General features: G+C 38.8%; 1 protein-coding gene across 1 annotated transcript in view; it reads right to left on the bottom strand.

Annotated features, from left to right (window-relative positions):
- Nucleotides 1–21,058, bottom strand: part of HECW2 (HECT, C2 and WW domain containing E3 ubiquitin protein ligase 2) — a 155,378-nt gene that overhangs the window by 43,980 nt on the left and 90,340 nt on the right. The window contains exons 4-12 of the mRNA XM_027730643.2: nucleotides 20,651–20,745; nucleotides 16,642–16,717; nucleotides 14,673–14,842; nucleotides 12,314–12,456; nucleotides 8,936–9,036; nucleotides 6,320–7,657; nucleotides 4,922–5,017; nucleotides 955–1,105; nucleotides 475–578 (exon numbers count right to left, since the gene is read on the bottom strand). Of these exons, the coding sequence (XP_027586444.1) occupies nucleotides 475–578; nucleotides 955–1,105; nucleotides 4,922–5,017; nucleotides 6,320–7,657; nucleotides 8,936–9,036; nucleotides 12,314–12,456; nucleotides 14,673–14,842; nucleotides 16,642–16,717; nucleotides 20,651–20,745 (2,274 nt within the window). The remainder of the gene's footprint in view (nucleotides 1–474; nucleotides 579–954; nucleotides 1,106–4,921; nucleotides 5,018–6,319; nucleotides 7,658–8,935; nucleotides 9,037–12,313; nucleotides 12,457–14,672; nucleotides 14,843–16,641; nucleotides 16,718–20,650; nucleotides 20,746–21,058) is intronic.

Below are 21,058 nucleotides of genomic sequence, written 5' to 3'. Positions count from 1 at the left end.
AACTGGAGAACAAGTTACAAGAACATGAGACAGCATTTGCCAGGTATAGCACATGTACAGCTCATTCTATCTATCTACAGCACGGACATGAAGTCAATGACTGCTTAAAGTCCTTTCTAGTCCTATATTCTACTAATTGAAACTGCATTATCATATTCAGAATATTTTTAAGCCAGACCAAAGAATTTTATACTTTTTCACTGCAAAAATGCTGGGTTTTTAACCAGTCCGGTACTGACAGAAAGATGCTCTGAATCTCAACTTCATCTCCTCAGCACATTGAACAGGCTGAGCCATAACCTTCAAAACTAGACAACAATGGAAACAAATGCCTTCATTTTCACCCAGACTTTCAGAGGCAGAAGTTAGGTTCTGCCTTATGTCACTTCCACTAAAAAGTGAAAGACGCTTTATGTCATTTATGAGTGTTCCCTTCTTTAGAAAAGGGAAAAAAATATTTAGGGTTTTTTTAACCTGCATTAGAATGGTGAAAGTCAGCTTCCTCTGTAGCTCCATCCACAGCATTTGTATGCTCTTCAGGCCTTTCATTAGTCATTGTTCTTCGGATGCTCTGGTACCTAGGATTGGAAAACTGGACTTTATATATAGTATATGGTAACTGTGACCCAATTTTGGCCCCAAGGGAGCCTGTCCATCTTTTCTGCCACATAGGTCAATGTACAGACCTTTAACTTCTCCATTTCTAATGTCTCCTTTTGAATTTCTGCAAACCATTATCAGATGTATTTTATTTAGCCACATAGCTTAAGACCACAGGTGGAATACAAAAGTCCTAGAAGCCCACGTGCAAACTAAAAGCAGCAGCCACATAAAAATAAACACGTAAGACCAGCTGCGGTAGCAACTGTGCCCTCGTCTCCGTGCTCGGTGTTGCAATGGTGAGTGCAGCTCTGCGAGCACACAAAATTCACAAACCACAAGGGTAGTTCTTACCGGCGATTCAGCTGTTCCATCTGCTGTATGGAATTTGACCTCTGGAGAATCTGTGGGGCTGGGGGGGCTGTGGGTCGCTGCCATGTCGTTGTCCTGTTCACGTGGTCCACGTAAAAAATCCGTCCGTGGCTGTCAATTCGAGCCTCCCAGTCTAAGTAGCAATAAAATACTGTAAGCTATGGAGGGCTTGGAGTTTATTTAGTTCTTTATCCTAGCTCTGTCGCTTTTGTAACCAAATCTATTGTTTCAAGTTTCAAGTTTCTACTTCTCTTTTACAGGATGACTTCAACACTGAACCTTCTTACTGAATGTTTAAGAGAGACAGCTTTTCCCTATTTTAATCCCATAAATTAAATTCCCCATTGTAGGTAAGGTTCTGTGGAATCCATATCTAAAAATTCTTATTCCTGTCTCTATTTTATTTCCCACTAACCAGTAACTGTCCAAGAATAAAGAACAAACAAAAAACAAGCAACAAACACTAAAAAAAACCAACAAAACATCTGGATACTCAGTAATTCTCCCAGACTGAAGTAACTCAGGATCCAATCTCTGAGGCTTATTCCAGTGCAAAAGGCCTATGGGTAAGTATCAAAAACCTTGCAAACTTTGACATCTGCCATTGTTTTTCCCTCAGGTAACAGTAACAGTAACAAAACAGATGCCAGTCCTCTTCCTGGGTTTAAATTTAAACATGTTAAAGGTAAGCAGACCTGCCAGAAAAGATGGACAATTATAAAACTCCTTCACATACGAAATGCATGTTCCAGAATTGCCAATTATGCAAATACCATAGAAAATTCATACTTCTTGTGTAACTGTAATGCTGTCCACTGGTTTTGCAAAAGAAGCTGCAGACAGTGTTAGAAGTCTGCACCACAGTGACATCCTGGGAGAGCAGAGAGGAAGGCACTGGGACCTTTCCCCAGCCACAGCAGAAACCAGGTGTATCACCACACCTAGGCCTGAGTCCATAGCCTTTTTGGGTCAGGAGCACTGTCTGCCTAATAACTGCTGATAAAATGAGCAAGAAACCAAGATACTGATCATAACTGGGGGCCATGTAATAATAATAATAAAATATATATATATAAAAAATAATTATCTATATGGAAATAGACATGCCTGATTCTTGGAGACCAGCAACTTCAGAAAACATGCAAACCATTTAGCACATCAGTTGAAAAACAGTCTTTGAGAACTCAGAAGGTTTCTACATGAGACTTTCTATACTGCAAGTCTAGGTGAAAACATCAGTCACTGCGACAATGTTTTAAAAACCACTGACAAGCAACCAATCCTAAATGATTGCCACCCCGTGAGGAAAGAGGGTATAAAAATGTCTTGACAACAGAGAAGAAGTAAATTCTACTACATTATATTTAATACTGACAGCCTTAAAACCTCAGGCTTTGCTACTGCACGTGTGCTATGCCTTTTTTCAACTCTTGGAGGCAGATAAATGGCTGCACTGCACTGTGGGGGCTGATCTGGCTCACAAGGAGGGAGGAGAGGCAGGTTTTCAGACAAACTCATTGTGTCTCCTCTGCACAAGAGCTGTGTGATTTCACTGGCCACAGTGCAAATTACTCTGCTATCTTTAGGACGCATAATCAAAACAGCATATTGGTTTTCACAGCATTTCCAGTGTGAACAGAACTATGTATAAAAGGTATTTAACACATTTGAAAGCTATTTAAAAAATAATTTCATTTATATCCCAAAAAAGCAAACAAGCATTTCAACCTTTTCTGAAAAATGTTTTCATTTTTTTAAAAAGAGAAAAATTATTGAAACAGATGCTCCTGTGCAAAAGTCCCATAAAAAAAAAGTATCTGCTGATACTTGAAATTTTTAACCAGAGTTTGTAAACGAAACAAAACATTGAAGTATTCCAGGAAGAACAGAATTGTCCACTGGGGAAAAAAACACACCAAAACAAAACAAAACAAAATCCTCAAACAGTTTAAATTTGTGAATTCATTATCCTGCTTAAATGTCAAACCCTAAACCACTGCATAATAAGTTGAGATTTTTGTGGTGTTTATGTCCAATTCTTACACAGTCACCATTTCTGTAACATAGTCTTGCAGAAGAAAAACATTTTTGCCTGCATTCAGTTTTAAATACACAAGTTTAAACACTTGGGCAATGGTTTCCAAAGTAAAGCATCTGCATTAGTGTTATGATGGACAAGGATATCTTCTTTTAGTCAAATCACTGTTAGTCACGTGTTACAAATAACTTGTGGAACTGCAAAATTGTAATTGCTCAAGGTTTCATGGTCAAGCTTTGTTAATTTTTCCCTAGGAATGAAGGAATTGGAGCATGTCATTGCATGTTATAGGCACAAATACAAGATAAATATTTTAATTCTTTCTCTTGTTCTTTAACTTAACCTACACTCAGCTGGAAGAAATTCACCTATTTTCCTTTCTTATTTTCAAATTCCGGTGAAGCAAATAGAATGCAACTCAAATTACAAAGAAATTACAGTTTATAACCAAAACTGGATTCTCAATGTTTTCTCTAATTTTTCATTATTTAAATACTAAAACTGTGACATATCTGAAAGCAGAGCTTTGGAGAGAAAAACTCAATCTAGGCAACAATTAGTATTTAAGATTTTATTCATATTAGCAAACAAATAGTTTACATAGAGACTGCATTGGGCTTTGACTGTAAAGGGGCAATGGGTACATGCATGCCCATGTATGACTGTAAAATCCCAGCCAAACCTTTTCCATTAATATTCCAACAGTTTTTCCAAGTAGTTATTGTAGCGTGCAGTTTGCTTCTGAAACACAAAAAGTCATCTTTGTATAAACCACAGAACTGTGTATTTCTCACTACACCGATCACTGACTATTTATTTCCTGTAATGGTCTCTGTCTTTCTCAGCATGAAAAGTGATAAGAAGTGCAACTGAAATATACAGCTCCCAGATACACTTTTGTAAAAGGTAAGATTTGTGTACTGAGGTGGTAGTTAATTAACTACTAACACGCAGGACTAATTTGTTAGTCTGTCAGCACATCTGTTAGCACTGATTATAACAGAAGCAGCAGGGAGTACAACCTTATCATCATCCTGGCTTTCCACACACAGTTATATCTGTGTTCTGCTATTAAGCTCCTTCCAGTTACTCGCTCCAATTACAGAGCAAACACAGTCCCATACCATACTGGGAAATAGGGATCTATTCATTTTTTCCTAAATATCTGAATTCATGACTCCTTTAAAGTAACAGAGCTTTGCCACAGATTTCAGTGAGTCTGAATTTAACTTTCTTTGGCGTTTTTTGCTTTGATGCAATGCTTTTCTATTAGCTGTGTAGCCTTTTTGGGGGTCCTTTCTTTAAATACCTAATACTGAATAGATTTCCACTGCCCAAAGTTTAAGCAAGTGAATCAGTCCAATAATTGAGAGCACTGTATTTTTCATATGCATTAAAGAAATTACAACTTGTATGTTCATTTAGGCTCATCTAACTGTTGCTTAATATCTCGGTTTATTTTAATATAAGATCTTCACACTGCCTCAAAAAATGCATAATCTGCAGCAATTAAAGATGTTATATATTTCTTTGTAAATCATTACCATACAAGTATTCGGAGATTTCAGGGTGCTTGACACCTTCCTGTGCCTCATGAAGTGTATCACTTCACCTCCCTACCCTTGTGCACTGCATACCAAAAAGGCAGCACAGTGCCTTCCTACTTCTCCACAAGTGACACTAAGCAAGTCTGTATACACCAGGTGGGATTATCAAAACACATCCTGAGAGTTTGCAGACTGAGCACAATGCCTTTTAAAATAACAGCATTAGACTTAATCATCATCACTCCTCACTTTGAGCTTCTTAGCTGTTCATTCTCAGTTGTCACATTTAAAAAAGAAATGTAAGGAGATCTCAGTAATGAGATCCAGGCAGCTTATCCCCCAATTAAAGTATGAAGAACCTCACTTGGTGGTAGAGCCTCATCCACTCTCTGGTACCGGCTAACATCCTGACGTACCGAAGGCAGAGACCTCAAGGGCTGATGGCCATTGGCGGGAGAACCTGGAATCAGAAAACCCACAAATTATTTTTCGGTCAATGTGGGGAAGCCTTGGAGTTGCCTCTAAACTGAGCAAGACACGTTAAAGCTTCTGCAGGACTATGATATTTTAGGGTGTATCTAAAAGTCATCTGTTCGTGGGGTCAGAATAAGTTATGTTGACAGTTCTAGGAAAGTGATTTCTCTCGGATGTGCTTCAGTTCTGGTCCTGAACGTGTCATCCCTGGGATACGCCGCATCTACCCGTGAGCAGCAGAAACCAGGGCACAGAAACAGCATGTACCCAAGCCAGATCCCAGGACAAAGCTCCACCCGGCCCACTCAGAAACACTCCTTACGAGTGGGAGGTGAAACTGTCCATTGACCTCCCTTGCTGCAGCCACACTGATCTGCAAAACATGATGCAATCTGACAACTGATAAAGAGCATTCCAAATATCTAGAAAATGCTGTAAAGTATTGACAGTATTTGAAATAAATACCAAAAATTTTGTCTCCAAATCAATGAGCTGTCTATGAAGAGAAGGAATTAACAGATCCCAAAACTCTTGATATGTTATGAAAAAGAGGCATTCAGAAACCCACTTGATTAAATACACTTCAATCCCTGAAGAAACTGAACAGGTAATTGTTAAATGTGCTTGGAAACAATCCACTAGGGATACATTTCTACTTTCAGTGATTTTAGTGAGACAGAAAAATTTCAATTGTTAAAATAATTTTAAAATCAGTAAGAGTTTTACAACGTTAACTTGGGTAACACATTCCTCTCCTCTCAAGGTTCCAGTGTGCTAGGATGTGTCTACATAGAAAAGGAATTGGGAAAGGGAAGATGAACAGCCTGAAGTACGACCAAAAAGCAATTCTTTTTCTTTTCCACTTTCTTTTGATTACCCTCATGTTTTAATGCTAATATATAAACATTCAAAAGCTAAGAGCCAAATATAAATTCTAATTTGCATTTCACATTTTGGGAGTTTTGTCCCTCCTCATTACCATTTGTATTAGTGAGGAGCATAATATTCTGGATTTCTTCCCCCCTCTTCATCCTGCTCACTACTCTCTTAAGAATTAAAATATATCTAATTTCAAAATAAACATGTTTTGGATATTTCAGGTTTGAATTTTTGTTACATCAAAAAACCCCAAGAGTCTCTTGAAGAAGGGAATAAATTCAAAGGAAAAATCTTGAAATATAATAAAAATGAGAAATTAATGATCTTTATTTTCAGACATTAATTTCTGCAGTATTTTTTTACTGGCTGCAGAAAGATCACTTCGGAAAGTGCCTCCTGAAGTCGTTACCTCCAGTAGCTCCTTCAAGCTGTGCTGTGGCACCCTCACAAGCTGCTGTGGCTCCTTCAGGTTCTTCCTCCTGAGACTGGCTGTGGGCAGCTGCTGCCTGCAGGCTTCTTCTTCTTTGCCAGATTTCTTCTGCTTCCTCTTGGTCTTGCAGTTCACCTGCCTCAGCCTCCTGTACTTCCTCCTGAGGTAACTGTACCGCAGGCAGAGAACCAGAAGTACTTGCAGAGTCCTGTGTTTCAGCACCTGGCTCGGCTCTAGCTGCATCAGTGGCACAAGCTCCCTCTTCCTCCTCCTGAGAAGAAAAGGCTGGAGTCTCAGGGAACCTGGCACTCTCACAGGAAGAACAGCGCATTTCAACCGAGGAACGCCGCACAGTCGCGCTCTCGTTGCAAGAGCTGTCTGCCCCTTCCACGTCACTCTCCCCTTCCGGCCGGGTACTGGCCTCGCTGACGCTTTCTGTGCGAGCAGGGTCACTCTGCTCAGTTTCTGATGACAGCTGGGAAGGTTCAGACCCTTGATCAGTGGACTCCGTTTCACTAATGCCCCTTCTGCTCCCACCAGCGGCATCAGCAGCTCCCGTGTCCGCAGTGCTGGGAGGCTGCTCTGCCTCCTGAGCGGCACACGACTCGCTGCCAGCCTGCTCTGCTGGTGCTTCGGTTTGGGAATCTGGAAGGCTTTCAGGTCCTGCCGACTGTGACGGCAGAAGCTCTGGGAGAGTCTCTTGCTGGTCATCAGCTGATGGCAAAGGAGCATCAGAGGCTGAAATGCTTTCATTCTCTGCAGGCCCTTCCACTACCTGATCTGATGAGGAACTCACACCATTTCTTTCAACATTTCTTGTAGCACCATTAAGCATTACTAAACCACCATCGTCTTCCAAGGAAGACGGAAAACCCAGGTCTTGATGTAGCTCATGCTCCTCTTCATCTGAGTCAATGTGAAGCATAGCATTAAGTCTAGTGTCAGTAGGGAAACTACTCCTCAGTTTTGGGGAGGCTCCACGTGGTCGCTCACCACAGGCAGATGTCCCTGGTCTGGGATGGTTATTGTGTTCTATTGCATCCAGATAATCATTTAGTGAGTCCTGGCGACCTCTGGTAGGTGATGATCTTGAAGCACCAGAGGTCAGCTCGTCCTGGTCGTTTTCCAGAGTCCTACTAGTCCTTAAAGAGTGCCTTAGGATTGCATCTCCAGAAGATTCCTCAAACACTGGACCGTTGGAACACACTGTGGATGTATCATGTCCTGCTGGCATGTCCTCATCATCAGAGGGGCTCCCCAAGTCTCCATTTACAGAGTTTGTTCCTAGCAAAGTGCCAACTGTTTCTGGTGAAGCATCTGCAGAGACAATAAAGACTGAATGTGAAACACAACGCAGCAACATACAGTTCATTCTCCTTTGTCTGCATCCCTGAAATCATTTAAAAATGCACATCTTTCAAGATGTTTGCTTATTTCAATTAGACAACTAAGGGAAGAAAATTCAATGAAAATATCAGAGGCATCTACAACATTGGAACAGCAATTTTCTCTGTGTAAGTCTGCACTATTTTGTAGGACACAGAAAGTGTGAAGTATGACTTTAAAGGACTCCCATTTTGCTTTCTAAGACAAAGCACTGCCAAGCATCTTGCCAAACTGTCAGTAAAGCCAGTGTCATAAATATGGAATCAATTTTTCACAATGTATTTCTCATTTCCAAAAGTAGGATTTACATAAAGCTAGTCACTGACACCAGTTGTCATCACACCCTTAGCAGCATGCAAACCAGCATCTGAGATCACATGAGGAGTCTCAAATTGTGTACAGATACCAAATTTTATACACAGCATTTATTTTGATTTAGTTTACAGGACTTTCCACTGTAAAGAATGGGAATCTACTTGCATAATGTTCATGAGATATTAGGTATGCTATGGTAAAATAATAGTCATAATAATATGGTAATACATACCAAAGGGAAACAAAAATAAGCCACCTCACTTTAGAGACGAGATGGTGACAGCCCACATGGAAATCAGACGTGCATAGAGATGAACAACCCAGCTGTAAGTGTGCTTGCAGCTAATTATTACAACTATTATTTTGCTAGTTTACTTCAGAACAGGACAAAAGGGAAATAAAGTAATTGCCAAATGAAAGCATTTATTCTCATAACCTAACAGATATTCCTGGCTCTAAGCAGGACAGAGTCCTGTAAAAGAGGAACAGGGCAAAGTGACCTGCATGTACACTAAAAGAGGAGCAGAGCACAGGTAGAACCTTACTTGCAACTGCTTATCTCAGCCCAGGCTGTTAAAGACTGAAGAGAAACAGTGCCTTTGATTACCCATCAATCCCATAAAATGAGAATCATAAGCAGATTCATTTAGAATCAATCTAACAAATCAAAAACAATATGCCAAGTGTTGGGTGTTTTGGTATTACCATCTCCAAAGCAGTACCTGACATATCTAAACACTGAATCCCAATAGAAAAAAAATCTATAATAGAGGCACTGTACACAATCGAAAAAGTATATTATCTCTGCGACAACAGAAAAGCCTAGACACAGAAATACATACCAACTCTCTCCATTCAACTATCTGGAGATCCAGATCATTGACAAATTCTCACCTTCGTGAACGGAAGACGTGATTTCCACTTTGAACTGGAGATACCCACTAACGTGATCAGCTGGGAGCCTTCTGCCAAGATTATAGCTGAGAACCTGGTCTCTGCAAAACCAAAGATATTGGGACTTTTAAATTTTAACTGGTTTTATTTTTCCAGTATTTTGTATCAGACACTCTTATCAGTTAAGTGACAGTGTGATAGGAGGTGATTTCTATTACAGTCTTAAAATCGGCCACATACTCTGGTTTGTATGGAACACTAACAATGGTGTAAAATATCTTTTGCTAACAGATAAAACAGCCTAACAAACTATTTTTTATCAATTCCAAATACACATTGTGCCCCACCATTTCTTACAGTCCCTAAATATCTTAAGTTCTAAAGAAACAAAACAGCAAAGGATCACCCCTAACCTCCTCCTTCCCCCAAACCAAAATGTTTTATAATTAACAAAACCTTTCTGCCCCCTTGTGGTTTTTACTATATACAAAAGTCACAGATAGTCTCTTCATATTTTAGTTCTCACTCAATAAAGCACTTCTGCATTCTGATTTTGAAAAGCTATTAATGCTTAGATTTAACTGCAGATACATTCTTAAGAGTTATTGAATTCAGTGGGACTCAGATTTGATTAGACATTTGTATCAGCTTGAGACTTAGGATCAGATCCTGGGCTATACATTCTTATTTAGGCATAGCCAGAATTCACAGCCTCAGCCCCCCTCAGCACATCTGGGGAAGCTGAAGGGAGAAGAGGGAGCTACTGAAGACCTCCCCAGGAAATTATTGTTATTTATGCGCATAATTTTATACTGGTATAAACACCTCTCCTTTACTGGGAGCACTCCTAGTGCAAAATGAGTAACAGACTAAAACAAATGCAGCTATTATTGAAATAAGCTGCAGCTGTTGGCTTAAACTTTGAGCAAAAGAAGCCCCAAGTGGACACAATAAGGCAAAGCAGCTTCCTCTCCCCATGCTGCTCTACAGCCCGCAGGACACTAAACTATTACAGGAGTGTCTCCAGGACCTGTCACAGATTCATCACTCTGTATGTGATGAATGTGATGATGTGATGTATGTGAACTCATCTACAATTCTTCATCTAGACATTTGAGGTTTCCACAGCTTTTATACTACTCTAGGCCATCCAAGATTAGAGGAAGCCATGGCATGAATGATGCCTTCTCTGTATTCAGCTGAATCAATTCTAGGTGATTCTCATGGTCATTTATCGTGTTTTCCAGGAAATAAAAAGCCACTGGTCACTTCATTACACACACTTGTGAGCTATGATGACAGCTAAAAGTGGGGCAGAATTTCAGTTCAGTCTGTCTAAAAGTGGCTGGTTCTGCATTTCATGTTTTCATTCATATAACCAGAATGACGGTGTTATGCTTGCTTGACCAAAAACAAAGTGCAAGAGAATTAGCAGTTGTTTGTACATTTGGTACATTTCTACTTCATGTCTATATTAACCTTTACTTTACTTTGCAAAACCTTCTGTGAAATACTGTCTATCTTTACACAGAAACTGTAAATGGACAAATATATTACTGAAGAAAAGGCAAAACCATTTTAATGTCAGTTCTAACAGCAGTATGGGAAACCAACCAAATACTTACCTATATTTATTATACTGCCTTTCCTTTCCTAAAATGAGTTGATATATCACATATACAGAACAGAAGTATGGAGAAGAAAACAGGAAATGGCTTCCAGAATAATAGTTTGAAAAAACACAGACGAGAACTGATGAACACAGCAAATGGGTAATTTTCAGAAATCACAGCCCTAGGAATCCCAGAGCAGAGAAACATTTTGGTGTTTAGCACAGGAATAAACACCCTGTGCTAGGTTTTGAAACCAGCCTGTATCACAGTGCTATTTTTGAGTGTATAGCAGTGTGCAAATTTATTAGAAAAAGCTGCTTGTTCAACTAAACACAATTTGTTGAAACTCAAAGGTGAAGCATTTCTTAGAAAAGTTAGATTGTATATACACCTGCACTGCTCTTGGATACCGCTACAAAAAAAACCTGGCAGGCTTTTTTAAAAATGTTTTTTAATAAAATCTATATTAGAAGGCACTATGAAAATTTTAAGCTACTCTTACAATTTTATTCCTACTTTACTTACCAGTGTAAACACTACTTTGGAAACTTAAAGCTGAAAACTGTTTTCAAATTGAATTTGATTTTCTCCATTTATGCAACTTGTTACTTTGATGGGAATATCTGTGAAAAAGGAGGCCAGCTGATTATATTGTGATTTTTGTTGAAAAGTGTGATGATACTGCCATGCCCTTAAGCTTTCAGGGAAGAATATATACATTTTATTTCACCATCGTTCCTCATTGGCCTCATCCAGCAGCTTTTTTAATTAAGGGAGACACATTAACTTTAGCAGACTTGGAGTCAGGGCCTATAGAAAATGCACTTGAATAATTCAGTTCCTCCCATTGTCTTTCAAGGAACTCTTCTTTTCTAATTTGTCAAACAGAGCAAATATATGCAAATAGATGTTAACAAAATAATACCCTCTACACTTACTGCTGTCCTGAATGTAAATGACACTTCTGCACACATCTCCTGTAGACCTTGCTTCACACCTGCAATGCACCACAGTGCCTAACTACCAAGCCTCAAGCTCTTCTCAGTGCATATGGTGGTATGAAGGCCTCGTTGGGTCACCTACCTGGGGATGCTACGGTGCCCTCCAGTAACCATCATAAGGCATAAACCATCTTAAAAGTTTCTAAGTGACTTGCATCTTTATACCAGAACAGTTAGCTATCAAAACATGAATAGAATTTTTTTTCAATAGCACAACAGGTGAATTTTGAGTCCCATCAATGTGCTATTCATAGCAAAAGGCAATTTTAATCGCATAGCACCAAGAGCACTCTCAAAAATAAGGGGTCACAGCTTGCAGTGCTGGCCAATTAGCTGAAAGGATAGTAAATCTCTGATTATTGAACCAATCATTAAAAATATTTGAACTGCAAAAGAAGTCAGTCAGTAAAATCTGCTCCTTCTAAAAAATTTGCACACAATCATGTAGTATTGTGATAATGCCTTGCTTCCGGACTACTTAGCCCGAGGGTAACAGTTTTTGTGAGAATAACATTTTTTATGTAAAGAAATATAGACGCACACAAACAGAAATATGTGTACATGCATTCAGGACAAGATTAGAAATATTAACATTTTCCAGTCAGGCAATAAAGCTATTAATTTACTACTAAATTTCTTACTACAGATGTAGTTAAAATTTGCTGGTCTGTGCCAGTAAGCCAGAAAGGCTACTCTGTGCCAGTATCCCAGATGCTGAGTCTTCCTGATCAAAACAAGTTAGCATTAAGAATCTATTAATTTACCCAATTGCATGTCTCTCCAATAGTCTCTGAACTGGTATGGTTAACTTGCCAAGAAAGCGCTTGATGATCGGACGGCTCTTGGCAAATTTGTCTTTAACCTCAATTTCCAGGACATCCGTTAGAAGTGCAACAAAAGAATATTTCTGGAAGGAAAGAACATATTTGACATCGTATCAATACACCTTTATTCAGAAAGTATGTACCAAAGTACTAGCTACGTGCAGTGAACTCCAAAAGTAATGACTGATGACAGCCCTTTCCCTATTGCAAAATAATGTCAACATCACTTATTAAGCACTGCATTTTTTCATATGTCACCAGCTTTTTACTGTTACCCATAACCTTTTACCTGTTTCTTGAAAAGAACTGCCCATTAAGAAACTGCACCAGGTAAAAGCACTTTCAGGGTCTAGGTCAGAAAGGAGAAAGCCATGTATCCTACTGCTTTCTTTCATTTGCATAGTAGGAAGCAAAAACAGAAGGAATCCTTGCTGTATTCTGTCAGGCTATAGAAGAGTAGCCAGGCCAATGAAGGAAGAAGAAAGTAAATGTCTCACTCCAAGCTCTGCTTGGAAGAACTTCCCCTCCAACACCATTCTTTGCATTAAATTTTGCATGCACTGAGAGGAAGTCAAAAGGGCAGTGTGGATATACAGAATATATACAGATATATATTCAGATGCAGTTTAACTAAAGGAGAAGAATTTTCTACGGAGTTTCCCCCCAGCATTCACAAGTGTTCTCAGTAAGTTCCCACAGAAGCTTTTCCTGCACTTGCAGCCTTTAAACAACATGGTTCTAATTTACAGAAGACTTCTTGATGTCTGGTAATATCACAGTTACTCTCTTCATTCTTCTACCTTTCCCTACAAGGGGAAAAGGTAACCAAAAACGTATTGAATAAGAAACAAAAGGAGGAACTCTTCAGTGCAGCTGCAGACATCAGATAAAAATATTCAAAAAAAGCAATTAAACTGGGTCAGGAATAAAAACACTTCCTCATGCTGGCACAACTATCAGAGCTGGGTTCCTGTGATAAACAGAACTTAAAAAATTGTCATTCTCAGTTTGCTAAAATATTGCAAATTATTTTGCAGAAAGTATTAGATGGAAAACAGGATCAATTCTGCACCACTAGGACAGCATATGTAATGGGATCATATCTGCTGTTGTCAGAGCATTGCTACAGGGAAGATACAGCAGCTAAAGCAAGCTGATACAGTGTGTGCACCACTGAATATTATCACTTTTCTAATAAGCTTCAAAACCAAGGAGAACTGGAGGAAAAAAAGGGGGGATAAAATAAGAGTAAATTTTCTTTCTGACTACTGTATAGATGGATGGACAGAGAGAAGGGTGAAGTATCAATTTAGAGATCAGAACTCTGATTTTTCTTTTTTTTAAAGATTTTCAGACTTTGACACATCTACAGTCTGTCCCACAACCAAGCACCCCAGAGCAGTGCTAATGCTGGCCCTGCTCTGTTCTACTTTACTGCTTGTTTGGTTTGATCATGATTTGTGGGAACATTTTCCAAAGCCCACTCAATTTTCATCTTCCTAAAGAACACATTAACATTCATCACAGTACAGGCATCATTAGAAAACAGTCACAGATCAAGAAGGCTGCTTGCCAGTCCTGAAAGTGTTGTGTCAGTACTTTCACCTTGTTTCCCACATAAACATTTATCCTCAAAAGCACAGCCTGGCTCTTCTGCACTCAGTGACAATTGTTGGACTGAGTTCTTTCTCTGAGATCTGAACACTTCACCCAAAACAGACACATATAGAAAAGTGGCTTCTGCCAGACTGCCTTTTTCCCCCCCTCCTTGCTGAGTGGTGCTTTAATGCTTCCCTGGGTTTTCTGTCCTACAGCAGTGCAAGCAGGGGCTACACCAAAGAGCATCCCCTCTGCCTGACAGAACTGAAAGCCTGCCACCTGCTATGCATAATGAAAATATCATTTCCAAATGAACAGTTGTTGCAATCACTGAACATAAATGCTCATATACCGTAACTTTCCTTAAAGGGTCTTCTCACAACATATAATCCATTTTAATTAATTTATTTTTGCATTTTCAAGAAATCTACAGGGCAGCTAAGCAAGTTCAGCCCTTTTTTAGCAGAGAAGGGAATGAAAACCTCACAGCAGTGCAGCTTAAATACACAGCTTTAATACACAGATGATACCTCTCCACCAACAGGGTTCCTAAAATTACTACAATTACGGTGTCAGTTTAAATAACTAGCTACAAAATAAGCTCACAGCTTTCAGAGGGTAAGGACTAATGCATGAAGAGAAAATGCAAGCCTGATACTCTCCATCAGCTGGCAGACAGCTCTCAAAAGGGATGCATTACCTCTCTGTGCCAAACAGGATTAGTTGTGTTACTGATGATAGTCGACCTTCTCTCCTGGCCATGATGAGCAAAAGTAGGAAATGTACTTTTCTTGCCTGGCTGAATGGACATCTTTAGATAAGGATCAGGGTTGAAGAACATGCCTTTTTTAAGTCCAGCTGCTCTAATATCTATAAAGCAAAACAAGAAGGAAGGAATTGAGTAAATTAATGCCAGTTCACAAAGTTGCGTATTCCTAAAATATTACCCAGGAAATCAATTCACTATAAATTACTAAATAGAGCAACTTAAAATTACTCATACACTAACTGAATCCACTGTACAGCAGGAAATCAAGTGTTTTCCCAAAAGAATATAAGGAAGAAAGGTATCAACATCCTCATTTACATTTTAGCCCACAGTTATTTGTAAAACGAAAAGCATAAACTTGTAGCTCACCTACAAATACTTTCCTCAGTAAGGCATGTAAGGTATTTCCACTCAAAGAATGAAAAGAAAGACAGAACTCCCCCAAAGTAAATCACACAATACTTGTTTTGTTTCTGGGTAAGGAGAAGAGATAAAAAACTGTATGGGAGGTAATGTAGTGAACTCAAACTTTCTCAAAGTTCAGTCTTTGATAAATGTAAAATCAATGTAAATATCAAGTCTGCACCGGAATATGATGCCCACTTTCTCCCAACCCATAAGAAGATCACCTATCTCAAATAAAAGGAGGCAAAGTTTTCTGAAAAAGCTGTTTTCTTCCTATGGAAACCTCAGAACTGCAGCCCTTGCAACTTGCAATAATAAACAGTAATTTCCTCAGAAGCATATTCTCATGACTAAGGACTTCAATGATAGTGCAGGCTTCAACAATAAGAAAAAGGAAGAGTGGGTTTTTTCTATAATAGTAGATTTTAAGCTTAACTGTAAAATATTTCTCTGTAGGTTTGCTAAAGCACAAGACTTTTGTGTTTTTCTCCATTAGGTACTGTGGCATGCAGTCTTCATGACTAACACAACTGGCACATACAATTTATACATGCAGGCAAAATTCACTGCACTAAAATTGTCATGCCTGTGGATTTGGTTAAAAAAAGGAATACTACCTAATATCCAGAATTAAGCCACACGGTAGAAACATGATGAAATAAAGAGTAATTTGCAAGTGAAGAACCAAAAGCCTTACAGGAAACATGTCACAGATCGATCAGTCAATACACCTTTCAAAATAATTCTGTATGACTCCTCACAATGAGTCATAACCATCTATTAAAAAAACAAGTTTTTCAGAATTCAAAAACCAATTATTTGTAAAATATTCCAAGTGAGTCTGCACGACTTATCAGCTCTATCTCAGCTAACTGCTGAAAGGCCATTTCAAAACACAGTGGGTTTTTCTGCTCTACCTCTACTATCTCTAAATGTTTTCATTGTCAGCTCTTCGAGATTCAGAAGCAAATTTCATCTGTCTTTGATCAAGCTGAACATGCTTTAGCCTCACACAAGACTTCCCTGGAATAAAGTGTTAATCAAAACAAGTGAAGCTGGTAGACTGCACCCCTACAGCTATTTCTCTGTAGTGACAGCTTAGCTCTGTTACAAGTAAAGATTTTTTTTTTCTTTCTAAACCATCATTTGCAGCTATTGCTTTTTTTAAAGTGATGGAACCAGTTTGCATTTTAGTTAGAGGTTATGTTTTCCACTCTTCAATCTGAGAGGAACTGTCCCATGTGCAAACTGGAAATTTCTCTAAGTTTTTCATGCTGGGATCCATCAAATCCATTTCTTTCACTCCTGGAGATCCGTGATTCTGGCTGGTTTTCAACAAACAGAAGTTCTAAAGAAATGACACCTTTCAAGCCACTAGAGTGTGCTCCTACAGAGGCTAATGAAGAAAAGAGTTCCGTCTTTGATGTTATTTAGAACAGCAATTTACTTTCTTTTTTAACAACAATTTGTAAAACAGAGTAGTGTTGTTTCTTACCTGATAGGGTAAAGCTGACTAACTTCCTAGAGTGCTGGGCTCCAGAAGCACCTTCATCCGTGCCTTCTACTCCCATCTGAAGAGGAGAAAAAAAAAAGTTTTCATCTGCTTTGTACATGCTTGAGGATGATAAGGCAGTTTTAGGTAGCATGCCAGGGAAGGATCTGACAAACTACTGCCTATTACCACAGACAGGCTCAGCTACAGCATTTGTTTATAGCAAAATATCTATTATTTATGCCACACAGTGATAATACACCAGTAGCTCAAATCTTCCAAACAGGACACGTACAGGCTAATACACATGCAGACACTGTTAATCAGAAAAAAACTGCACTTTTTTACAAGTTTCCCTTTTGTAAAACAAGAAAAACAGTATGGATTTTCAATACATACCAAAGCACTGAGCTGGCCAGTGACAGAATATGGAACTTTTGTCACTTTCCACAAATAGATAATTTAGTGTGCAACAAAAAAAAGCAAAGAGATCAAAGGGAGACTAACAAAAGCCTTCAGATCTGTGAACAAAAGCTCCTCTTAAAGAGAAAAGCGCATCAGATATCTAAATATAAACATGGTCTAAAAGCTTATGCTTCACGGATTTTTAGGTTTGGTTTCTACTGAAATCCCTCGCTAGGTAAAGCACTACTTCAGAATAAAAAGTTCCTCATGTATTAATGTCTATCTCTTTCAACTAGCAGAAGAATTTGTCTTTCAAGACAGAGGAGATGTGCATCCAGCTGAATAATCTATCATGGAGACATCAATGGAGCTATCTTTAAAGACAAATGGTTCCCCAGGCAGGCACTGCACTCATTCCCAGGCAGAAGAGGTGACACAGAAAAAGTTTCAGCCAAACACAGCACTGGGGATTAATACCAGTGATAGAACGGAGTCATCTGATCCACAGAATGATTAAATAAAATAAGCTGAATAAATATTCACACACCTATGTGCATAGATGGAGTATGTAAGGCAGCCCTGAGCAGCTGAACAGTGGTTTGAAATTACCAGATGGAAAATGATTCTTGAGCTGTGGAAGCCTCAGGGAAGCCGCTTTGCATTAACCAAACGTGTAATCATTCCTTTTTATATTGCTTTAAGCTATTTAATATTATTAGCTTTCAAATACTTCCCACTACGATCAGCAAGCACATTGGAATTTCACAGGAATTAGAAAATGTGCAGATTTCTCCCACTGAAAAAGTCAAATACTTCACACGTAACAAGCAGTCAAAGTGATGAAGAAACCGCAATGACGTTGGTGCCTGACATCCCCACGGGCCTCAGTGCTCTTGTGAGGGAACACACCGTGCCAGCAAGTGCTGCCACCCACCAACCAGCCCATTCCCTTTCCTTACTGGCTTCATCATGCACTTCTCCTTCCCAGGGCAAGATGTGTCTCGCCAGAGTGCTCAAAACTATCCCTTTCCCACCCAGCATGACATTATTCTGCCAATGATTTTATATGGATGCATAAGCAGTGACAGGTGGCAGTAAAATTATGAGGGCATCAAAAGCAATGGGTTAATTCCAGCTGGATCAGTGTCCCCTCATCTACAGACAGACACCCTGGAAGCAGCAAGGGGTGCATCCCACTGTGATAGTGATGCTGTCCACATAAGGCCAGAGGAATTCCATGTATTCCAGTTTATTCTTTTGGGCTTATTTTAGCACATACTGTTTTCTTGTTAAAAACATTACCCATGAACAAAAAAGGCCTTCCTCATTCTCTCTTTCTCTTTTTACACCTCTTTTCCAAGCTACATCTTGGGCTCCATATAATTTACATTACTAATCATGACTTCACTTTATAGAAAATACGATTTATGCACAATTCAGCTATAATAAAATGAATGGTAACAGTGTTCCCTAGCACTTGCATGGTTTCCCTATATAACCTTTTCCTGTTTCATTACGATCTGAACAGCAGTTTCAATTTTTTCTGTGCCAAGTAAAAATCTTCATCTCAGCACACATGCTCAGAATTTTGCACACAAAGGCTACCTTATCTGGTGTAACACAGTGTTTCTGACCACTCAGTCAGGCCTTCTATCTTTCCTGGTTCAAAGGAACACAATAGAATGTTAGCTGCTTATCCAATAATATGATGGACTGAAATGCCTGGTGTGATGCACCATCAGTATGAGAACATCCAGAAACATATCTCCCACTGAGCCATATCTCCCATGTAAAGCAGAAACACAGAATGATCCAAGTAAGGAGGTAATTTATTGCAGCTTAAAAAATGGGAGGGGGAATGCCATGACTCTCTTTCCACTTCCCCAAACAGCGTTTCTGTAACAACAGACACAACCAGTAACAGGAGAAACCAGTATTGTCTACTGCACAGTGCTTAAGCTCAACACCAAAACCACAAAAATGGTGTGAGTATTAATATTCAACAATAGGTATGCTTATGTATATCTAACCCAATAAGCCATTTTTAGGAAGTATCATCTGAACTGTCATACACCAGGGAAACTAACAGCTCACTATTACTGGAAGTCTGTACTGTTAATGCAAAGAAAAACATTTATGTTAAATTAGCCCTTCTAGCAGGTGTGTAAATTCTGTACAATAGCCAGGGCCCTGAGTTACTTTTCAAAGGAAAGAAATTTAAACAGCAACAGCTGGTAAAAGCCTTCAAGATTGACCAATGACTCTGAAAGACATATCTTCACGTAGCTACCAAGTAAATAAGTGCATATTCAGGCGACAGAAGTTTAGATGTCCTTTTGTTCAATGAACTTCAAAACTACTGGGGGCTTGCAAGATAAGATCAAGAAAATACACAAGTTCAAATGGTTTCTCCATTCAGTATACTCACTCTGCTTCTCAGTAATGATATAGTGCAGCATGCAGCCCATTTTAAGGGTTATTTTGAGATGCACTTATTCCCTTGTTCGAAATAAGACTCCCTTACTGTCTTCAGTTTATAAATTGATATTAAAGACAGTAGCTGTCAAGCTCATTCACTATAGCACATTTTCTTCTTTAAAATAGCAAGAGTTCATATGCCTGCTGTGAAACTATATTATTCATAGTCAAACCTGAAAAAGATCTGACAATTAAATGATGCTATCACCTATGTTTGTAATTCTAAGAGAAAAAACACACACATTTGGTATACTGAGATATGAAGTCTAGTGTAGCACACACAGTATCACATAGCCATAGCACGCACCTGCTGAAAAAGCATGAGTTCAGAATAAAAGTTATTCACTCTGAATAACTTGTGCGCTACTGTACCTTCAACACTGCAGTTGTCAGGACACCATCCTGACAGATATGACCTTAAATATTTGGCAGCTAATATCAATGAATCAATTGCACTGTGAAACTTGATGTCATCTGAAGAGCTAATCTGTTAGATAAATCACTTCCATCAAAAGCACCGTGATACAAGTCTGGAAGGCTTTTCTTCCACTACTTATTTAAACAACTAAAAAAACTCCTCTAAAACTTTTAGTGTTTCAGAAGAACAAGTCTCATAATGAAAGCACAGTAAGACAATACTTCTTGATAATCAAGGAATTACTAAATTTCAGTGGTATATGAACGCTCAAAAAATTCAGTGATTTTTACAAGAGCAGAGCTTTGTTCGGTTTCATTTACACTAACAACTGCTATCTCAGCAACTGTTTCATTATTAATATTAAAAAATAAGGAGAAATGGAGACTTTGGATAAGGATTCAGTTTCAGTTATATGACCAGTGTGAAAAATTTCTATTATGGTGTTAAGTTACAGCAAACTGTAAGCATCAAAACTGGAAGCATGTAAAATCAAATTCTTAGCATAAAAGACTCAGTTAAGCTCAGTGATGTTTTACTGTTATTTTACCATGAGCAATACAAAACCATGAAAGGCATTTCCCAGCTTTTGTAAATTTTGTGACATTTTTTCGAAAAAAAATTCTGTCAATGGGAGACTTACATTGCTAGGTTTGTTTGACAGTTAACACTATCATCTTATACAAATACAATGAGCAAATAGGCTAAACTTACCATCACAGCAGGGTTTTTCACAGTGATACATGGAGTAGTAGCTCGGAGGGCTCCACTAACACCATGGTAGTATTTAAAACAGATCTTTATTTCGGCTGGAAATAAAACAAAAGCCACATTAAACACTTCATAACCGATCCTGGGCAAAAGAACAACAAGGAAAGGATCCATCATTCAGCAATCCATCTTCAGAAATACTTCAACAGGAAATCAAAAATAGAGCTGCTGGTTATCTCTTCTTTGTGTGTTGGGTCCTCCTGTTACTTAACAGACAAAAACTGTAACTTAGCTAATTCTTCAACTTGTATTTCTGCTACCATATCAATATCATCAGCCTCAGAAAAGGAGTACCAAGACATTTGCCACTAGGATGGTTTTGTAGGACTTTGGAAGAACATGATGTATATC

This window comes from Pipra filicauda, unplaced genomic scaffold, assembly GCF_003945595.2.
Source record: "Pipra filicauda isolate LSUMZ 115617 unplaced genomic scaffold, ASM394559v2 scaffold149_size4050908_pilon, whole genome shotgun sequence".
Taxonomy (NCBI): domain Eukaryota; kingdom Metazoa; phylum Chordata; class Aves; order Passeriformes; family Pipridae; genus Pipra; species Pipra filicauda.
This window is presented reverse-complemented; position numbering and strand designations above follow the sequence as displayed.